General features: G+C 39.2%; 1 protein-coding gene across 2 annotated transcripts in view; it reads left to right on the top strand.

Annotated features, from left to right (window-relative positions):
• Positions 1–1,667, top strand: part of TOX2 (TOX high mobility group box family member 2) — a 324,865-nt gene extending 323,198 nt beyond the window's left edge. For both annotated transcript variants that reach the window (XM_036748221.1, XM_036748222.1), the window contains one exon: positions 587–1,667. In XM_036748221.1, the coding sequence (XP_036604116.1) occupies positions 587–623 (37 nt within the window). In that variant the 3' untranslated portion in view covers positions 624–1,667. The remainder of the gene's footprint in view (positions 1–586) is intronic.
• The last annotated feature ends 19,172 nt before the right edge of the window (positions 1,668–20,839 follow it).

Raw genomic sequence — 20,839 nt, forward strand, 5'->3', positions numbered from 1 at the left:
CCCCCATGGGTCCTAGTTCTGTCCTAGAATGGGCCAAACAGAACAAAACTCATCCTTCCATCACCCGATGGTCTGTCAGATATTTGAAATAAGCAGCTGCTGTAGCCTCCTCCCCATGTCCTTTCTTGTGGCTAAATGTTTCCATTTCGTTAAACTTGCGTGACATGGTTTTGAGTCCCCTCACGATACTGGTTGCCATTCTCTGAACACTCGAGCTTGTCACTGTTCCTACTAAGACATCTGTCCTAGAATTTGCTCAGTAATCAGTCAGTCTCACTACTTCGGGTGGAGGTCTGATAAGGGCAGAGGACAATAGGGTTGTCACTTCTCTGAGTTATTTACTTCTGCCTCAGTTTCCTCACTTGTAAGATGAAGACGCTACCACCTGCCTATCTCACTGAATGTTGAAGATCCAGTGAAGTGACATATGAGCCAGAGATGGAGAATTGTTGTCAGGGTGAAGCCAGATTTGAGTATGGGGGGGCGGGGCGCTGGCATGGGGGCATTGGTCAAAGACCCCCAGAGGATATTGATTTCCCCACTTTGGGCCATCCTCCTGACTGCCTTCTGCTCTTTTCCCTTCCAGCATGCTCCCAAGGGATAAGTCTCTCTACCTCACCTAAACTGGCCAATTCTCCCCTCCGAGGCTCAGAGGAAGGACACGGGGATGTGGGCCTGGATACTGGGAGGAAGCATCGAGCAAGTCCCGGCAGACTGGAGGGCTGTTCCAAGGCACCTGTACATTGCTCAGCTGGGGAGCAGTTCCTCCTTTCCAACTCCAAAGCCAACTTCTGAAGGCAGAGAGCTCGCTAGGTCCCTCCCCATCCCCAACCCCAAAGAACAAACAAGACCCCCTTTTCTGTTTATTTGCTTAGCTTAGCTCCAAACTTTTTCCCCTGGTGACCTACTCTTAGACACAGCCCCAAGTTTCTGCACCAGGCTCCCCTGCTGGGCCAGCCCTATAGCAAACTGCGCCTTCTGACTTGCTAACGGCATTCAATCCGTGCAAGTAAATGTGAAGTATGTGTGAATAGTGTACATGCAAAGGCCTTGGATATCCAGCAAAGTAAATCCCAAAATCCACAGAGACCCCACTGGCATGCCTCACAGGGAGGGGGGCGGGTGGCCGGCCAGAGGGCTGGTAGAAACGCAAATCCAGTTTTACAAACATGCCCACTGTCCTGGGTGTGAGTGTGTTGGCTCCACGTCAGTAGATTACTAAGTGTGTTAGACCTGTGCTGAAGACATCTTTAAGATTTTTTTGTGGAAGAAAAATAGTAGTTTACTTTCTAGTAAAAAGCATTTTATATTAACTGTAGCACATTTTTTTAGTTATACATAGACAGAAGATGTGTATAAAAAGCCTGCCAAACCTGTTTCTATGATTTCTACAGCAAGAAATGGACAGTTTCTAGCCATGCTGCCTGGCATTGTTATTTTTTTTCAGCCATATGTCCATCTATTTAAAATTGCTGATGATGATTTTGTCTATTTATGTAAAAGGAAGAAAAAAAACACCAGAATTACAGTTTCTCAGAAGGGGCGTTTATTTCCATTTGGTTTTGCTCTGACTTTCTTTGTTAAGGGGCTCCCTCGGCCCTGACACGTTTGTTTTGGTTCACAATGCTTAGCTCAAACTTTCTTTATAATAAAACTTCTGAAAAGTAGAACACAAACCACTGGTCTGTTATTCACTCGTAAGCAAGATACCCACACATCTCTGTACACCCCAGACTACACTATGGCTATGACCCATCTTTCCCTACGTCCCAGAAGTTATTTATGGCCCTAACGCTAAGATCGGGTCTATATCAGGAGTTAGGGAAAAGAGATTTAGGGCTGGAAGGGATCTTAGAGATCATTTTACAAATGAGGAAACTGAGGCCCAGAAAGAAGCGATTTGCCCAAGGTTTCACAAGTAGTATGAACAGAGTCAGGATTCAAACTCAAGACCTCTGACCCCATATCAATCATTCTATGAGGCAGAGGTGGGGAAGGAGGGCATTCCAGGCCAGGGTGGGATGCGGAGGGGAGACACATATATGACAAATTTAACCCTTCCTCCCTATGAAAACCCTTCATTTATTTGAAGAAACCTGTTATATTTCTCCATAAGTCCTCTGTTCTCCAGGTTAACCATCCTCCGCTCCTCCAACCAATCCTCCTATAAAATGATCTCAAAGCCCCTTACTGAACTGGTTTTCCTCCAGTTTGTCAATGTTCATCTTTGAGATGAACACAATACTTCAGATGTAGTCTGACCAGGATAGAGTACTATGAGAGTATAACCTCCCTAAGTCTGGAGATTACATCTCTCTCCATGTGGCCAAAGATCCCATTGGCTTCTCTATCTGCCATGTCACACCATGGTCCCACAACGTTGCCTAGCCATCTTGTAATGGTACAGTTGAGTATATTAACCCCAATACGGGGCTTTACATTTACCTCTATTTAATTTAATTTAATTTAGTTTAATTTAACTTAGTGTAATTCTAACCTGTTGAGATCTTGGAATCCTGATTTGGATCCAATGTGTTAGCAATTCCTCCAAGTTTTTTGGCATCAGCAAATTTGATAAGCATGGCATCTAAGCCTTCATACAATGACATAATGTATAAGTCACTGATTACAAAAAAAACTGAACCAAACAAGACCAAGGACAGCTCCCTGGGATATCCCACTGGAGTATCCTACATGCCATATGGCCAAGTTGGCATTGTCCCATTGATCACCCAAAGAGTAATGACATTGTAGCCTAGTCACTTATACAATTCCAAATCCGCTTAACTGTGCTATGTAGGACTCAGCCAACATCTTTCTAACTAGAGTTGAGTAGTGCTAGCTTTTCTCCATGATCATTGTCCAGTCTCCCCGTTTTGCAAAAGAAAAAACTGAGACCAGGAGAAGGGACAGTAATTTGCCCAAAACCACAAAGTGAGTCAGTGGCAGATCTAGGGCCAGAACCCAGATCTCCTGATACCCAGTCCAAGACTCTACCCACTGCACCAATGTCCCGGATTAAGGAGCAGCCAAGAGCTACTATTATTTCTGGACAGTTCAACTTGATTGGGTTAAAAAGGATAGAAGGAAAATAAGAATGAATCCTTTTCTGATATGAGGGATGCAGCAAGTGAAAGATGAAATGAGTGAGGAAAACAAAGGTTGGATCTTCTGAACATTATCTATTTATTAGGGGGTGTATGCCAGGGCCCCTAGGTGCCAGGGTAGATAGAGCACTGGTCCTAGAATCAGAAGGATCCGAGATCAAATCCCCACTCTGACACTTACTAGCTGTTGTAACCCTGGGCAAGTCACTCCACCCCGATTGCTTCCTCCACCCCTAGAAAAGGCAATGCATGCCAATTGCCTAACAAAGCCAGGCATCCTTAGCTTAGACCTGGACTTCAAATATATGAGGAAACAGACTTTTATACATTAAAAATAATCAAATAAGACCAATTAATTAAAAGGAAACATACAACAACATTAGGTAATCTGATTTATAATTAGATGAAAGATTAGAGATTTTTCAAGTTGGGAGGGGAAGAGGGAGCAGGTATAACTCCCTGAATCAAAAAAGGCAGGGTCCCACTCCCTGCAAGTGTCTATAAACAAAGAAACATGAAAATGATAACTGACTGAGCAGTATAGGGCCAGTTTTCAGATAACACTCATGGGTTGCTTGAGATATACAATTGTGAGAAAACTCCTTGCATTAATCTTTGGCCCTGACTGAGTTTCTGGTCAGCATAACCCAGGTCCTTGGTTAAAGGTCTCTGCAAAGTAGATACTGGTGGTCCAGTTTCCAGTCATGCAGGACTAGGTTCAAACAATGCAATAAAGTTTTTTTTCCCAATTCCCACAATCGAATAAAGTTTCTCACAAGACAAAATTTGGACTAGATTCATGATCGAATAGAAAGGAAACTGAGCTAGCTCCAGAATTGAGTCACAAGATGGAGTCAGTGTGGTTCACTCAATCCCCACAATTAACCGCTTGCTGTCCTAATCCCCTCAGTTCCCTCAGGGAGAAAGGGTCTGTACCTTTCTGGGAAGCAGTCACAGGATCATAGAGCAAGAAGGAGCCTTCTTAGACATCGTAAATTCCAATTCTCTCTTTTTATAGATGTGGAAACTTAGAGGTTAAGTGACTGGCCCAAGACCACATGGCTAGTAAGTGGGTAGTCTGAGATTCTAACTCAGATCATACAATTCCAATGCTAAGTTTCTTTCTACTACACCACAGCTACTAGCACCAATAGAATCTCTCCGTAAAATTCGCCTTGGAGACAGAGGCAGCCTCCAGGCAAACCTGGGTTCAAGTCCTGTCTCTAACAAATATTTGTTGTATGACCTCATCAAGTCAATTAATTTCTCAATGCTCTGGGCTGCTCTGCGTTGATAGAGTGAATTCCCAGTACTGGTACAAATACCTCTCCATTCTTCCCCATAGAAAGCACATCTTCTAAAGTCTTGATGCTCCTGGAACCTCTGACCCAAATATAGTTTGTCTTGATCCCACCTCACACAGGGAGTGAAGGAGTGAAGGACTTGTGGTTATGCCTATGACAGGTGGCCTGAGCATATGTTAACAGCAGGAGAAGGTGACCTTCTCCAGGCCACAGACGATGAAGAGCCTCCAAGCTGAGCAAGAATGATGATTCCTGAAAAGCAGAGTTTCCTGTCTTTGGGGCAGGATTTGTGCTCCGACCCCTGCCTGAGCAAAAATCCACTCACTGAAATCCCCAATACAAGCAGTCAGGCCACTTTCACTCAAAAAGCTCCAGTCTGCTGTGGCCTGGACCTGCCAGGGGCCCACAGAGCTCCAACTAAGGAGGAGACCCCCGGGCCACCCCATCCATGGAACCTGCTGCCGCCAATGGCCCCAACTATGCCAGATCAAGCTCAAATCAGTTTTTAAATGAAGTCTGAGAAAGTAATAAAATTCCCTGCAGAAGCTATCTCAGACAATTCTCATCTCTCCTGTCAAGCAAATGAATTCCTGGTGTCAGGGCCCTGAGACTCTTTCCCAAACACACAATCATTCACATGAAAGAGAATACTCAGATGAAACCCACCTTAGGGCTTCCAGAAGGAAAACCAGTCTATCCCCAAATAATTCTGAAAGACTTAAAAATTCTGAGACCCAAGGTGAAACATGCTACCTACCTCTTCACAGTGAGATGGTAGAGTCAGGTTACAGATTAAGACATATTTCTTGAACGTGGACAACGTGGGGATTTGTTTTTGCTTGACTGTACAGATTTGTTAGGAGGATTTTGGTTTGTTTTTTTTTTCTTTTCCAATGACAGGAGATAGGAGAGAGAGAAAATGTTTGTTAATTAAAAAAAAAGAAAGGAAGGAAGGAAAGGAAAGAAGGAAGTAAGGAAGGAATGAAGGAAGGAAGGAAGGAAGGACGGAAGGAAGGAAGGAAGGAAGGAAGGAAGGAAGGGAGGGAGGAAGGAAGGATGGAAGAAAGTAAGGAAGGAAGGGAGGGAAGGAAGGGAAGGGAGGGAGGGAAGGGAAGGAAGGAAGGAAAAAAGGAAACCAGTCTGTCTCTCTGGTTCTATGGCCAGCATGGGGCTAAATTGCAGGCCCAGTGTTCCTCAGCCTTATTCCTCAAATAGTCAGCCCTGTATGCATGACTTCTGGATTTCCGGCCTCCCAGTCTATAAGACCCGCATCAATGTAGTCCTGAATCTTTGTAGACTGACAACCTTAAAGCCCTGAAGCCTGCCATCCATACAACAGCCCCAAAGTCTGGAAGGCTGAGCACATGTCATGGGATGTGAGAATAAGGAAATTACATTTCCCTACCCATTTCCTCTACTCCAACTATCAGGGGAAGCCATTGAGGACTGTGTGAGCCATCCCTGCAGGGTGGAGGGTAGGAGAGAGATTGATAGGAGGAAGGAACAGGTGTAATTGCATGGGAGGGACTTGTGAGTCCTGGGGTCCAAATAGTGGGAGAGCAAGGTATTGCTAAGGCTGGGCTCATTTCTCAGAAGTGAGAGGTTGAAAGAAGTTTTAAGCACAAGGGGAAAAAGTCCATTATGAGTTCCTTTTGGACACTGCACAGGAGCTAATAGACCCTGAGACCCCAGACTAAATAGAGGAGTTCTGGTAGCTCTTCCCTCTGAGGAAAAGTGGGGTGACCTGAGTGGGATATTGAGGACAATAGGAGAGGTCTTCACAGATTATCTGAGATGGAGTTTCAGTGGCTGGCAGCTATAAAGGAAAACATCCAGGCACCATCTGCTGGGAACTGAGGAGAGCTACAGATAGAGTGATGAAGCTGATGGGACAAGGTCTGAGAGACCATAATAGTCTCCTTAGATAGCACATACTGAAGAGACAGAAGCAATGGGATCTCTATTAATTTATGCTGTAAGGGGCTGCAGGTATAAGGACCTCTGGGAAGGGCTGTTTACTGGAGCGTACCATTTTCTCTGTGGCTACTTTTTGTTTCCATTGATTTATAAATAAACTTGTTCCTTCTTTGAACCTTGTGAACAAGGTGTTTGCGGGGGAATCAATAATTGTGATGGGCAGAAACAGACAAAAAATTCTCAGACAATGAGGCTTGGGGCAAAGAACCAACGAAGGAGAAAACCCCAAAAGGGTAAGCACAAGCTTCCATAGAAACTAGAGTGCAGGCTTTTTTCTTGTTCTTCCATGGACCATGAATATCACTTTCTTCATTAATCTTTGACTTGGGAGACAGTTACTGAATCAAGGAATCTGGAGCAAACCCCTGATGCAACCATTATCCAGGAAGAGACTGACTGTGGGAGAAAGGAAGGCATGGCAAAGCAGTCCAAATGGCAAAGTAAGAAGTCAACAACTTCACTTCAGCTCTCCCAAAACCTCTTCTACAACTTTATTAGAAACACACCAAACCAAATTCTGAAAAGGAAAGACAAGAAAAAGTCACAGTGAGTTATTTTTCCAGCCCAGGGCAACTTGGGAAGACAGAAAGAGAGGTCTGCAGACACTGGGGTGAGGGTTGGCCAGGGGTGCAGCAGCAGAAGCAGCACTAGGTTGTGGGATGGCAGCAGTGACAGAGGGCAGCCCAGCACTCAGGGACAGTAAAGGGAATGAAAACCTGGGCAGAAAAAGATCCCAGGAGACCCCTGTATTAGCATGGGGAACAGGAAAAGGTGCCATCTGGCAGCTCTGTTGCTCATTACTCGGTTCTAGCAGATAGTTTGAGGATAAAGAGGAGTGGTCACAGGCACAATGGAGCAGGACCCCTACCTGTGTAAGGAGTGGAGCACAGGACAGAAGAGCAGGGACCAGACCTCTCCTGAAAGCATGTTACTTTGGAAGCACCAAAAATGTACAGGCTCCCATACTGAAGGGAGCAAAAAGACATAAAAGACAAGCTTAGGCCAGTAGTCCCCCCCCATTCGCCAGAGGTGAGCAGAGCCCAATATTAATATAAAGTCCAAAGTCAAGAAATAGTCTGGAAAGAATGAATAAACAACAAATAAAGAACCTGACTATAAAAAGTAACAGGGAAGTCTTAAAACACAAACACAGAAGACAATGGTTTGAAAACATCTACAAGCAAAGCCTCAAAGAAAAATGCAGATTGGACACAAGCCCAATAAGAATTCCTAGAAGAGCTTAGCAAAGAGATTTTTTAAAAGAACAAAAAACAAAAAATAAAATTTAATAAATATAATTATAAATAATATAAATAAATAGATTTTGTAAATAAATGAATGAATTAAATAAATAAGAGGAGTAGATGAAAATTTGAGGAAAAAATGAAAATTTTGCAAGAAAATTATGAAAAGATAGTTAATAATATCCAAAAAAATTAGAAGAACATGGAAGATATTACCTACCAGATTTAAGGATAGGAGAACAATTTATGAAGAAATAAGAGATAGAGAACATTGCAAGATGTAAAATGGATAATTCTGATTATTTAAAAAGGTTTTCTAAAAAAAAAAACAATGCACCCAAGATTAGAAGGAAAGCAGAAAAACAGGGGGGAATTTGTTTACAGTCTCTCAGATAAAGGTCTTATTTCTCAAACATAAAAAGAACTTTGTCAAATTTATAAGAATGCAAGTCATTCCCCAATCGATAAATGGTCAAAGAATATGAACAGGTAGTTTTTGGTGAAGAAGTCAAAACTATATATACTCATATAAAAAAATGCTCTAAATCATTATTAATTCAGAGAAAAATAAAGTAAAGCAACTTTGAGATATCTTATACCTATCAGATTGGCTAAAATGATAGATGCCTTTCAATTAGGGAATGGCCAAACAAGTTGTGGTATTATATGATTGTGATGTAATAGTACTGCGATATAAGAAATAATGAGTTGATTGATTTTAGAAAAACATGGAAAAACTTGTATGAAATAATGAAAAGTGAAATGAAAAGTACCATGAGAAGTACCAAGAGAACATTGTACATAGTAACAGAACTATTGTCCTTAAACAACTTGGAATTACTAATTCATCTTGAGTGTCATAAATATTCAAATCAACTACAATGGGCCTATGAAGGAAGATGCTATTCACCTCCAGAGAAAGAACTGGCAAATAGAATATATGATACATGTGTGTACATATGTATATATACATATATACACATACATACACACATTTATGTGTATTTAACTGTAACCTTCTTTAGAGTGGGGTGAAGAGGGAGGGAGAAAAAAATTAAAAGTGCACAATAGAGAACAAAAGAAAACTCAGAAGGAAGTACAGAAAAGCAGGGCAGTTTTGAAAACATTGTGTAGTATTTATTACATGGGTGTTCCAACAAAAAAAATTAACAGTATGAAATGGAAATCCATGGCTTTATATTGAATATTCTCTTTGTGCTGTGCCATGTAAATGGGAATATTCTTTTTTTCTCCTATTGTATTTAAGTTCAAAATTAATTTTAAAAATTATATTTTAAAAAAGAACAGAGTTAATAGCTTGGTAAAAGGCCCAAAAAATACTGAATAAAGTAACTTCTTAAAAAATTGAATTGGCCAAATGATAAAAGTGGTACCAAAAAAAAATACTGAAGAAAACAACTTCTAAAAAAGTAAAACTGGTCAAATATGTGCTGATGACTCTAAGAGACATCAAGAAACAATAAAACAAAGTCAAAAGTCTGAAGAAAATGTGAAATATCTTATAGGAAAAACAATCTCCAAGGAAGGTCATTTTAAAATTATCAGACCACCTGAAAGCCATGAACAACCACAACAGCAACAAAAAGCCTAGAAATCCTGTGTCAAGAAATTACAAAAGAAAATTTGCCACACATCTTAGAACTAGAGGGCAAAATCCACCAGTCACCTGCTGAAAGAAATCCCCATATGCAAACTCCTAGGAATATTACAGCCAAAATCCAGAGCTCCCAGGTCAAGGAGAATATACTGCAAGCAGCCAGAAAGGAATAATTCAAATACCATGAAGCCATAGTCAGGATGAAGTAAGATTTAGTAGCTACCACTATATAGAATTAGAGGACTTAGAATGTGATTTTTCAGAAGGCAAAGGAGCTAGGATTATCTAGATTACCCAGAATAACCTACCCAACAAAACTGAGTATAATCCTGTAGAGGGAAAATGGATATTTAATGAAAAAGAGTACTTTCAAGCATTCCTGAATAGAAGACCAGAACTGAATAGAAAATTTGACATTAAAACATAATACTCAAGAGAAGCATAAAAGGGTAAACATGAGACAAATTATAAGGGATTAAACAAGACAATTATTTACATTACTACATTTACATTACTATGAGATAATGATACTTGTAACCCCTAAGAACTTTATCATCACCAGGGCACTTAGGAGCAGCCTACTTAGAGGGCATGGGTGCGAGTCTATCATATTGGAATTATCTCAAAAGGAGGCTGGAAGAGTGAGAAAGAGGGATGTACTGGGAGAAGTGAGAAGGAAAGGGAAGAATAAGGGCAATTCACATAAATGAGGAGCATGAAGGACAGTTTATACAATGGAAGGGGGAATGAGGAGTTGAGGAGCAAGCAATGCTTTAACCTCATTCTCATCTGAAGTGGTTCAAAGAAGGAAGAATTTGCATACACACGCAATTGGGTACAGAAATTCATCATACCCAAGAAGAAAGTAGATGAGAAAGGGACTAAGGAAAGGTGCCAGTCCAGAGGTGGGGAATAGGAGAGAAGATAAATTAAGGGAGGCAGTGGTCAATAACAAAACAGATTCTTGAAGAGGGGACAGGGTAAAAAATAGAAGGATAAGTATAAATGAATAGGATAGAGGGAAATACATAATTAGTAATCATAACCGATTGTGAATGGAATAAATTCATCCCAAAATGGAAGAGGATGGCAAAATGGATTAGAAACCAGAATCCAACAATATGTTGGACAAACACACTTGAAACAGAAAGATACACACTAGGTTAAAATCAACAGCTGGAGCACAATCTATTATGCCTTAGCTGAAGTAAAAAAGGCAAGGGTAGCAATCATGATCTCAGACAAAGCAAAAGCAAAAATAGACTTAATTAAAAGAGACAATTAGAAAAACTACATTTTGCTAAAAGGAACTATAGATGATGAATTAATATCAATACTGAATATATATGCACCAAATGTCCTAGCATCCAAATTTATGAAGGGAAAGTTAAGAAAGTAAAACTATAATAGTGAAAGACCTCAATTTTATCCCTCTCTAAGACCTAGATAACCATAAAATAAACAAGGAAGGAATTTAGGGAGATGAATGGAATTTTAGAATCTAGATATGATAAACCTTTCAAAAATATTGAATGGGCGTAAAGGAGCATACCTATTTCTAAACTGTGCATGGCACCTCTACAAAAAATTAATCATGTATTAGGATACATAAACCTCACAAACAAATGAAGAAAAGAAGAAATATTAAATGTATCTTTCTCCTAATGCAATAAAAATTACATTCAATAAAAGGCCTTGGAAGTATAGAGTTAAAATTAATTGGAAAATAAATAACTTAATCTAAAGAATGGGTGTATCATAGAAACAAGAAATAATTTCATTAAAGATAACAACAGCAATGAGACAACATACCAAAATTTTCAGAAGGCAGCCAAAGCAGTACTTAAGGAGAAATCTTTATCTCTAAATGTTTACATCAATAAAAGAGAAAAAGATCAGACCAATGAATTGGGCATGCAACTGAAAAACTAGAAAGCCAGCAAAGTAAAAACTCCAACAAACACCAAAATAGAAATCCTGAAAATCAAAGGAGAGATTAATGAAGTTGAAAGAAAAAAAAGCCATTGAGCTAATAAATAAAATTAGGAAATAGTATTAGGGAGAAAAAAACAAAAAAATGGATAAACTATTGGCTAGTTTAATTTTTTTTAAAAAAAAAGAAAGAAGAAAACCAAGTCACTAGTATCAAAAATGAAAAAGATGAATGTGCAACCAATGAAAATGCAATTATTAGGAGTTACTTTACCCAACCATGTGCCAATAAAACTGGCTAAATGAGAGAGGTAAATATGCTTAAATATATGTATATATACATATATATGCAGGTATGTTGTCTAGATTAACAAAAAGAGACATAGAATATTTAAATAACCCCATCTTAGAAAAAAATTTTGAAAAATCCATGAGTTCCCTAAGAAAAATACCCCAGGATCAGATGGATTTAAAAGTAAATTCTAGCAAGCATTAAAGAACAATTAATTGCAATACTATATAAACTGTTTGAAAAATAGGTAAAGAAAGAATCCTACCAAATTCTTTCTATGAACACAAATATGGTTTTAATACCTAAGGCAGAGAAAGCAAAAGCAGAGAAAAAAAAACTATAGACAAATTTCCCTAATGAATATTGATGCAAAAAAAAAATTAAATAAAATATCAGCAAGGAATTTACAATAATATATCACAAAGATCCTATACTATGAACAGGTAGGATTTATATCAGAAATGCAAAGTTGGTTCAATATTAGGAAAACTATAAGCACAATTGACCATATTGATAACAAAAACAACAAAAATCATTATTATTTCAACAGATGCAGAAAAAGCTTTTGATAAAATACAACACCCATTCCTATTAAAAACAGGAGAAAGATAATGTGTGAGGCAGCCAGAGCAAAGATAAAAAGGCAAAGATAAAAACTCTTCTGAGCTCTCCAAAATTCCCCTCCAAACAACTTTAAAATAAAGCCTCAAAATGAATTCTTGAGCACTATAATCCTCAAAACGAAGGAGTGAAACAATTGTCCAGTCAAGACAACCTGAAATGTTGGCAGGAAAGATCTGTCTTACCAGGTTGGGAGTGGAGCACAGTCCAGTTCAAGTCACACAGCAGCAGGCCTTGGAGGCAATTGAATCTGTAGCAGTGGCTTCCGAAGCTCTCAGCCCAGACAGTAAAGGGGTTGGACAACTGGTCAGAAGAAGATTACAGGGCTCCCTTTGATACAGGGGTCTCTGTGTACAGGACTCTGTTGCATTGCCCATACCTGGATATAGGTCACAGTTCCAGGGCAAAAAGGAGCACTAGCACACCAAAGCTTGTGGCCTCAGGGGAGCTGGGACCCTGGTCCCAGTTCCAGGGCAGAAGAGAGAGCTTGCGGCTAGAACACAGGCCAGAGAGTAGTAAACACACCTCTCCTTAGATCATACCACCTTGGAAGAAGTAAAAATGTATAGGCCCTCAGAACTAGTTCTGTAAACAGCTATACAACATTAAAACAACTCTGAGGTACCAGCTCACACCTATCAGATTGGCTAATATGACAGAAAAGGAAAATGATAAATGTTAGAGAGGATGTGGGAAAACTGGGACACTATTGCATTGTTGGTGGAGTTGTGAACTGATCCAACCATTCTGGAGAGCAATTGGAACTATACCCAAAGGGCTATAAAATTGTGCATACTCTTTGAACCAGCAATACCACTACTAGGTCTGTATTCCAAAGAGATCCAAAAAAGGGAAAAGGACTCACATGTACAAAAATATTTATAGCAGCTCTTTTTGTGGAAATTGAGAGAATGCCCATCAATTGGGGAATGGCTGAACAAGTTATGGTATATGAATGTAATGGAATACTATTGTGATATGAGAAATGATGAAGAGGTGGACTTCAGAAAAACCTGGAAAGATTTATATGAACTGAGGCTGAGTGAAGTGAGCAGAACAAGGAGAACATTGTACACAGTAACAGCCATAGTGTGCAATGACTGATTTTGATATACTCAGCCCTTCTCAGCGATGCAAGGACCTAACAATTCCAAAGCACTCATGATGGAAAATGCCATCCATATCCAGAGAAAGAAATACAGAGTCTGAATGCAAAGAAAAGCAGATTATTTTCTTTTTTGTTTTGTTTTATTTTTTCTTTCTCATGGTTTCTCCCATTCATTATAATTCTTCTATACAACATGACTAATGTGAAAATATATTTAATAAGAATGTATATGTAGAGCCTATATCAGATTGCAGGCCATCTTAGGGAGGGAGGGAGTGGGAGAAGGAGAAAATTTAAAACTTATAGAAATAAATGTTGAAAACTAAAAATAAATAAATGTATCAGTAATTAAGGTGGGAGTCTCTTTTACTGTTTTCTCTTTTAGCACTTATTTAATCAAGTGCCCTTGAAGAGTCTGACCTTTGTTTCTTTGATTGGATCAGGAGTCTTTGATGACTTGCTTGCCTCAAAGGAAAGCCTAGTTTACATGGGTTTGAGTCACATGTTTGTGACCCCAAAGGCTTTTAGGCCACATGGGTTTGAGTTGCATGTTGTGATGCCCTTTGACCCTGAACAGGATATATAAACTCAGAGGTTGGCGTTTCTCCTGGGCGCTCTCACTCACTGGAAGAATGGCATATGACTCTGGGCAAGCCGTTGTAACTCCCCATCCCACCCCTCACCCCCCCCCCCCCCGCTCTGGCTTTGCTAACCCACATGTTGGTTTGTATTTGGTCTGTTTATACTGTATGTTTGTATTTGCTCTGAAGTTCAGGTTGCCGGCTTTTCCTCCAGAACTAAGTGAGTTTATATATGTGTATGTGATTAAAGTGAGATTATTAACCCCTTGAAGTTACTTTCCTTAGCAAAGCAGATGAAAAGAATCTGTGCTGGCAGTTCTTGTTGCTAGTCTTGTTGGGTTTTACACAGCCACGGTAGCAGCAAGCCACATTGTTGCTACAAAAAATTAACTAATAAAAAAAGATTTAAAAAAACACTTACATGAACCGATGCTGAGTGAAATGAGCAGAACCAGGAGAAGACTGTACACAGTAACAGACACATTGTGCAATGATCAACTATGATAGACTTAGCTTTTCTCAGCAATGCAATGATCCAAGACAATTCCAAAAGACTTATGATGGAAAATGCTATCCACATCCAGAGAAAGAACTATGGAGTTTGAATGCAGATCAAAACATTTTTTTCACTATTTTTTTGTTTTTTTATTTTTCATGGTCTTTCCCTTTTGTTCTTTCACAACGTGACTAATGTGGAAATATGTTTAACATGATTGCACATGTATAACCTATATCAGATTGCTTACTGTCTTGGGGAAGAGGAAAGGAAGGGAGGGAGGAAGAAAAAATTGAAACTCAAAATCTCACAGAAACGAATGTTGAAACAATATTTACATGTAATTGGAAAAAATACTATTTACAAAAAGATGATAAATAAATTTTTAAAAACAGCTGCACAAAATATCTGAAGCTTGGGACAGTGCTCCCTGCACTCCAGGAGCAGAGCCCAACTTTAACATAAAGTTAAGAGTCAAGATATGAGCTGGAAAATAAGAAACAACAACAAAGAACCTGACTACAGAAAATTACTAAGGTAACAGGGAAGATCAAAACACAAACTCAGAAGAAAACAACAAAATTAAAACTGCTACATCCAAAGCTTCAAAGAAAAATGTAAATTGGTTTCAGGCCTGTAATAGGAGGGCAGAGTTTATAATCTCAAAGAGGATCATAAACATGTCTGAAACGTTCGGAACCGCCGGATATAAGAAACTCTCAAAGTAGAAGGCAGAAGAATCAAAACATTTATTTAGGCTCCACAGTAACCAACCCATGAACCAGCAACCCCATTTTGATATATTGATCAAAAGCTTCCAGGCCCAATAAGTACGCCTTGAAAGAGTAACCAGGAGGCTACAGAGAAGCATGATTGCGTAAAGCAAAATCATGTTTCCCCCTCTATGGTAATAAGATTACCCACTGGACTGAAGTCTTTGTTCAGCTTCCTCCCGTAGGTCAGCTCTGCTACTGGCAGCTCCTGCTTCAGCTGTGGCTGTGGCTGTAACTGTAGCTGTAACTGTCGCTGTAACTGTCGCTGTAACTGTCGCTGTAACTGTCGCTGTAACTGTCTCTGGCTCCAACCGGAAAAGGAAAAGAGGATCTTCAAGCTGTCCTCTCCCCTCTTATAGAGTTTCTGACATCATCAAGCACCGCCTGAACGACCAGGGCCGATTGGTTCTTGACTTGGCCCCTCCCCCTAGCGTAGCCGTTAACACCTCCCCTCAGCCAGCCCCATGACTCATCACACAGGAAGTTGTCTGCTTCCTGGAATGCTCTTTGGGCTTCCTGCCCCGGAAGAGCAAGCCACAGTGTCCAGAGGCTCAATGAGGTAAGCTGAGTCATTCAAAGAAAACAAAGGCCATTCTGGCTACACTCCACCCCTTGTTATAGGATACATAATCTAATCAGCCATGTATCCTAGAACATACATTGTGATCCAATTACAAAGGAAACTAAAACATATCATTCATTATAAGGCAAAACATATCATTTGGTGACATTCCTAAATATTGGTTTACGATTCAAATGTGATCCACCCCTAGGTCCCAGCAAGATAATCTCTTCAATCAATCATCCCCAAAATAATTATTAATAATTCAAATGTCCACCCCTAAATCCTTGTATCCATTACATAGGATCAATAATATCATAACAATAAAACAACACAGCAAGGATAACACAAAATAAGTAAACAGAACACTATCATCATTTCCACCCCCCTTGAACGATTGGGGCTCAAAATCTTGGGGTGAGGGGTGAAGGTCTCATTTTCCATAGCTTCTTCATGCTGAAATTGGATGTAGAGATGGCCCTGCCCCCAAAAAGTCCCATTCCAGAGGTCATTTCTTTAACGAGCTGGCAGGAATTCCAAGAATGCTACATGCTTAGGCAGTCACCGGAAAGTGCAAGGTGCTTAAGCCTGAAGGAAACAAAACTAGCAACAAGGTTAGCCAAAACAAAGGACAAAAAGAATAGACAAGTATGGACTATAATTCTTCAAATAAAATCATCTCAAGTTTGGTTGAGATTTCAGTTATGCAAAGATCCAACATCAGAGCCAAACTCAGGTGGGAAATGTTTCTTTTCAAAAGGAACATAATGAGGAAGCCAAGAGGATCCCACCCTAGATAGAGACTAAGATTGTCCTCCCAGCCTTTCCCCAAATGTACAAGTTTTCATCCGTTAATCACACAAAGTTACCTTTCCTCTGAGTGGCTTATGGCATTTACCAGCATCAGCCATACCTGTGGAGTCTGTGAATCTATTATTATAACCTATTCACGGTAAAATATATGGTTCAGGGGTACGATTTGGTAATTATTTTCCCCTGAATAGACAACTGTTACAGTGTTGTCCTTCCCATGGGCTATAACTTCTGCAGCCTTTGGAATATCATCTGGCTTCCGTTTTACCCATACCTTAGCTCCTGACTTTATTCTATCAATGGAGCAAGACCCTTTTGCCCCTCTAGTAGTTATTTTGGGAGGAGGGTCAGTTTTCACAAAGGGTATTTTTTCACAGGGGATAATAATGACTTGAACCATCCTATCATTTCTACAAAATTGTACAGGTTTTTTACCCATATTCTGGAGTGTCACAACAATTTCTTTTTGATAATTAGAATCTATCACTCCAGCCAATACATGTATTCCTTGAGCCGCTAATCCTGGTTTAGGTAATATCCGTCCAAGATGATTCTTGGGGATTCTCATACATACTCCAGTAGGGGTTTTTCTTATCTCTTTCCTATTTAACCTAAAATTCTCTATACAATGTAAATCATATCCTGCTGAACCAGGTGTTCCTGGACTTGGTAGTGGGACATCTTCCCTCACAGTCCAAAATTCAATGTTTTGGATCTCACATGTTTGCTGTTCTCTGATCTGCAGATTTGGGGTCATCAGTTGGAGTCGGAGTAGGGACAATACATTCAGTAGCAATCTTTGCTAGTCGATCCGCATGTGCATTGTACTCACGTTCTGGTGTGGTCAGGGTTGCATGAGCATCAACATGAAAAACTGACAGATCTGTAACCAAAGACATGTCCCATCTGGGTCGCCAAATGTAATAGGAGGGCAGAGTTTATAATCTCAAAGAGGATCATAAACATGTCTGAAACGTTCGGAACCGCCGGATATAAGAAACTCTCAAAGTAGAAGGCAGAAGAATCAAAACATTTATTTAGGCTCCACAGTAACCAACCCATGAACCAGCAACCCCATTTTGATATATTGATCAAAAGCTTCCAGGCCCAATAAGTACGCCTTGAAAGAGTAACCAGGAGGCTACAGAGAAGCATGATTGCGTAAAGCAAAATCATGTTTCCCCCTCTATGGTAATAAGATTACCCACTGGACTGAAGTCTTTGTTCAGCTTCCTCCCGTAGGTCAGCTCTGCTACTGGCAGCTCCTGCTTCAGCTGTGGCTGTGGCTGTAACTGTAGCTGTAACTGTCGCTGTAACTGTCGCTGTAACTGTCGCTGTAACTGTCTCTGGCTCCAACCGGAAAAGGAAAAGAGGATCTTCAAGCTGTCCTCTCCCCTCTTATAGAGTTTTTGACATCATCAAGCACCGCCTGAACGACCAGGGCCGATTGGTTCTTGACTTGGCCCCTCCCCCTAGCGTAGCCGTTAACACCTCCCCTCAGCCAGCCCCATGACTCATCACACAGGAAGTTGTCTGCTTCCTGGAATGCTCTTTGGGCTTCCTGCCCCGGAAGAGCAAGCCACAGTGTCCAGAGGCTCAATGAGGTAAGCTGAGTCATTCAAAGAAAACAAAGGCCATTCTGGCTACAAGGCCCCCCAAAAAATTCCTGGAAGAGCTCAAAAAGAATTTGAAAAAAATCAAGTAAGAGAGGCATAAGAAAAAGAAATGAGAGATGTGCAAAAAAATCACGAAAAAAGAGTCAACAGCTCAGTAAAAAAAAAGGCACACAAAAATACAAGAAAATCACACCTTAAAAAACAGAGTAGGCCAAATGGTAAAAGAGGCACAAAAATAGATCAAGGAGAAAATATTGGATTAACTGAAAGCCATAATCAAAAAGAAAAAGAGCCTAAACATCATCTTTCAAGAAATTATCAAGGAAAACTGCCCTAATATTGTAGAATCAGAGAGTAAAATAGAAATTGAAAAAAAATAGTCCAATCACCTTCTGAAAGAGATACCAAAATGAAAACATCCAGGAATATTATAACCAAAATCCAGAGCTCCCAGGTCAAGGAGAAAATATTGTAAGCAGCCAAGAAACAATTCAAATATTGTGAAGCCACAGTCAAAATCACACAAGGTCTAGCAGCTTCTACATTAAAGAATTGGAGGGCTTGGAATATGATATTCCAGAGGGCAAAGAGCTAGGATTACAAGCAAAAATCACCTACCTAGCAAAACTGAGCATAATCCTTCAAAGGAAAAAATTAATATTCAATGAAATAGAGGACTTTCAAGCATTCTTGATGAAAAAAAAAAACAGAGTGTAACAGAAAATTTTACTTTCAAATACATGACTCAAGAGAAGCATAAAAAAGTAAACAGGAAAGAGAAATAATATGGGATTCAATAAGAATGGAGGGAAATAAATAGTAACCATAACTGAAAAAATGGTTACAGCAAGTTTCTCTCATAAAAACCTCATTTCTCAAACATACAGAGCCAAATTTATAAGAATACAAGTCATTCCCCAAGTGATAAATGGTCAAAGGATATGAACAGGTAGTTTTCAGACTTGAAAAAATGTTCTAAATCACTGTTGATTAGAGAAATACAAATCAAAACAACTCTGAAGTACCACCCCACACCTATCAGATTGGCTTATATAATAGAAAAGGAAAATGATAAATGTCAGAGGGGATATGGGAAAATTGAGATACTAATGCGCTGTTGGTGGAGTTGTGAACTGATCCAGTCATTCTGGAGAGCAATCTAGAGCTATGCCCAAAGGGCTATAAAACCACACAAAGCCTTTGACCCAGGAATACTACTACTAGGTCTGTATCCCAAAGAGATAAAAACAAAAAGGAAAATCACCTATATGTACAAAAACATTTATAGCAGTTCTTTCAGTGGTGACAAAGATTTGGAAACTAAGGGCATGTCCATCAATTGGAGAATGGTTGAACAAGTTATTGTATATGATTGTGATGGAATACTGTTGTGCTATAAGAAATTATGAGCAGGTTGATTTCAGAAAAACCTGTAAAGACTTACATGAAATGATGCAAAGTGAAATGAGCTTAACAAGGAGAATATTGTACATAATAATGGTAATATTGTACAATGATCAACTGTGAATGACTTAGCTATTCTCAGCAATACAATGATTCAACACAATTCTGAAGGACTTATGGTTAAAAAAAAATGTTATTCACCTCCAGAGAAAGAACTGATGGAGTCTGAATGAAAATCAAAGAATACTTTTTTAAACTTTCTGTATTTTTCTTGTTTGTGTCTTTGGGGTTTTTTTGTCTATGTTTTCTTTCACAACATGACTAATATGAAAATATGTTTTGCATGACTGTACATGTATAATCTACATCAAATTGTCTGCCTTCTCAATGAGGGGGTAGGGACAGGAGGGCCAGAGATAATTTGGAACTCAAAATATTAAAAAAAAGAATGTTAGAATTTGTTTTTACATGTACTTGGAAAAATATTAAAAAAGAAAAAATTTGAAACACTAGACAGTACAGGAATAAATGGAACATTTCTTAAAATGACAAGTAGTATCTATCTAAAACCAAGAGTAAGCATTATCTATAATACGGATAAACTAGGAGTTTTTCCAATAAGATCAGGGGTGAAGAAAGGAGGTCCATTGTCACCACTACTATTCAATATTATATCAGAAATGCTACCTATAGCAATAAGACAAGAAAAATAATTGGAAGGAATAAACATAGGCAATGAGGACATAAAACTTTCACATTTTGCAGATGATATGGTGGTATACTTACAGAATCCTAGAGAGTCAACCAAAAAATTAGTTTCAACTAGTTGTTCAACCTAATTGTTTTGACTAGTTTAAACAATTAACAACTTCAGCAAAGTTGCAGAATATAAAATAAACCCACACAAATCACCAATATTTCTATATATTACCCACAAAACCCAGCAGGAAGAGACAGAAAGAGAAATTCCATTTCAAATAACTACAGACAATATTAAATACTTGGGAGTCTGTCTGCCAAGACTCACATAGGAACCACACAAATAAAATTACAAAATACTCCCCACACAAATATAGATCTAAACAACTGGAGACATATTATTTGCTCACAGGCAGGCCAGGCCAATACAATAAAATGACAATAGTACCTAAATTAATTTACTTATTCAGTGCCATACCGAGCTATCCAAGGACTACTTTGTAAAGCTGGGAAAAATAATAACAAAATTCATCTGGAGGAACAAAAGGTGAAGAATACCAAGGGGATCAATGAAAAAAATGTGAAGGAAGGGGGCCTAGAAGTACTAGTTATCAAACTATATCACAAAGCTGTAATCATCAAAACAATTTAGTAGAATAAGAAATAGAGTGGCTGATCAATGAAACAGATTA

The sequence above is a fragment of the Trichosurus vulpecula genome, chromosome 3, assembly GCF_011100635.1.
Source record: "Trichosurus vulpecula isolate mTriVul1 chromosome 3, mTriVul1.pri, whole genome shotgun sequence".
NCBI classification, from domain to species: Eukaryota; Metazoa; Chordata; class Mammalia; order Diprotodontia; family Phalangeridae; genus Trichosurus; species Trichosurus vulpecula.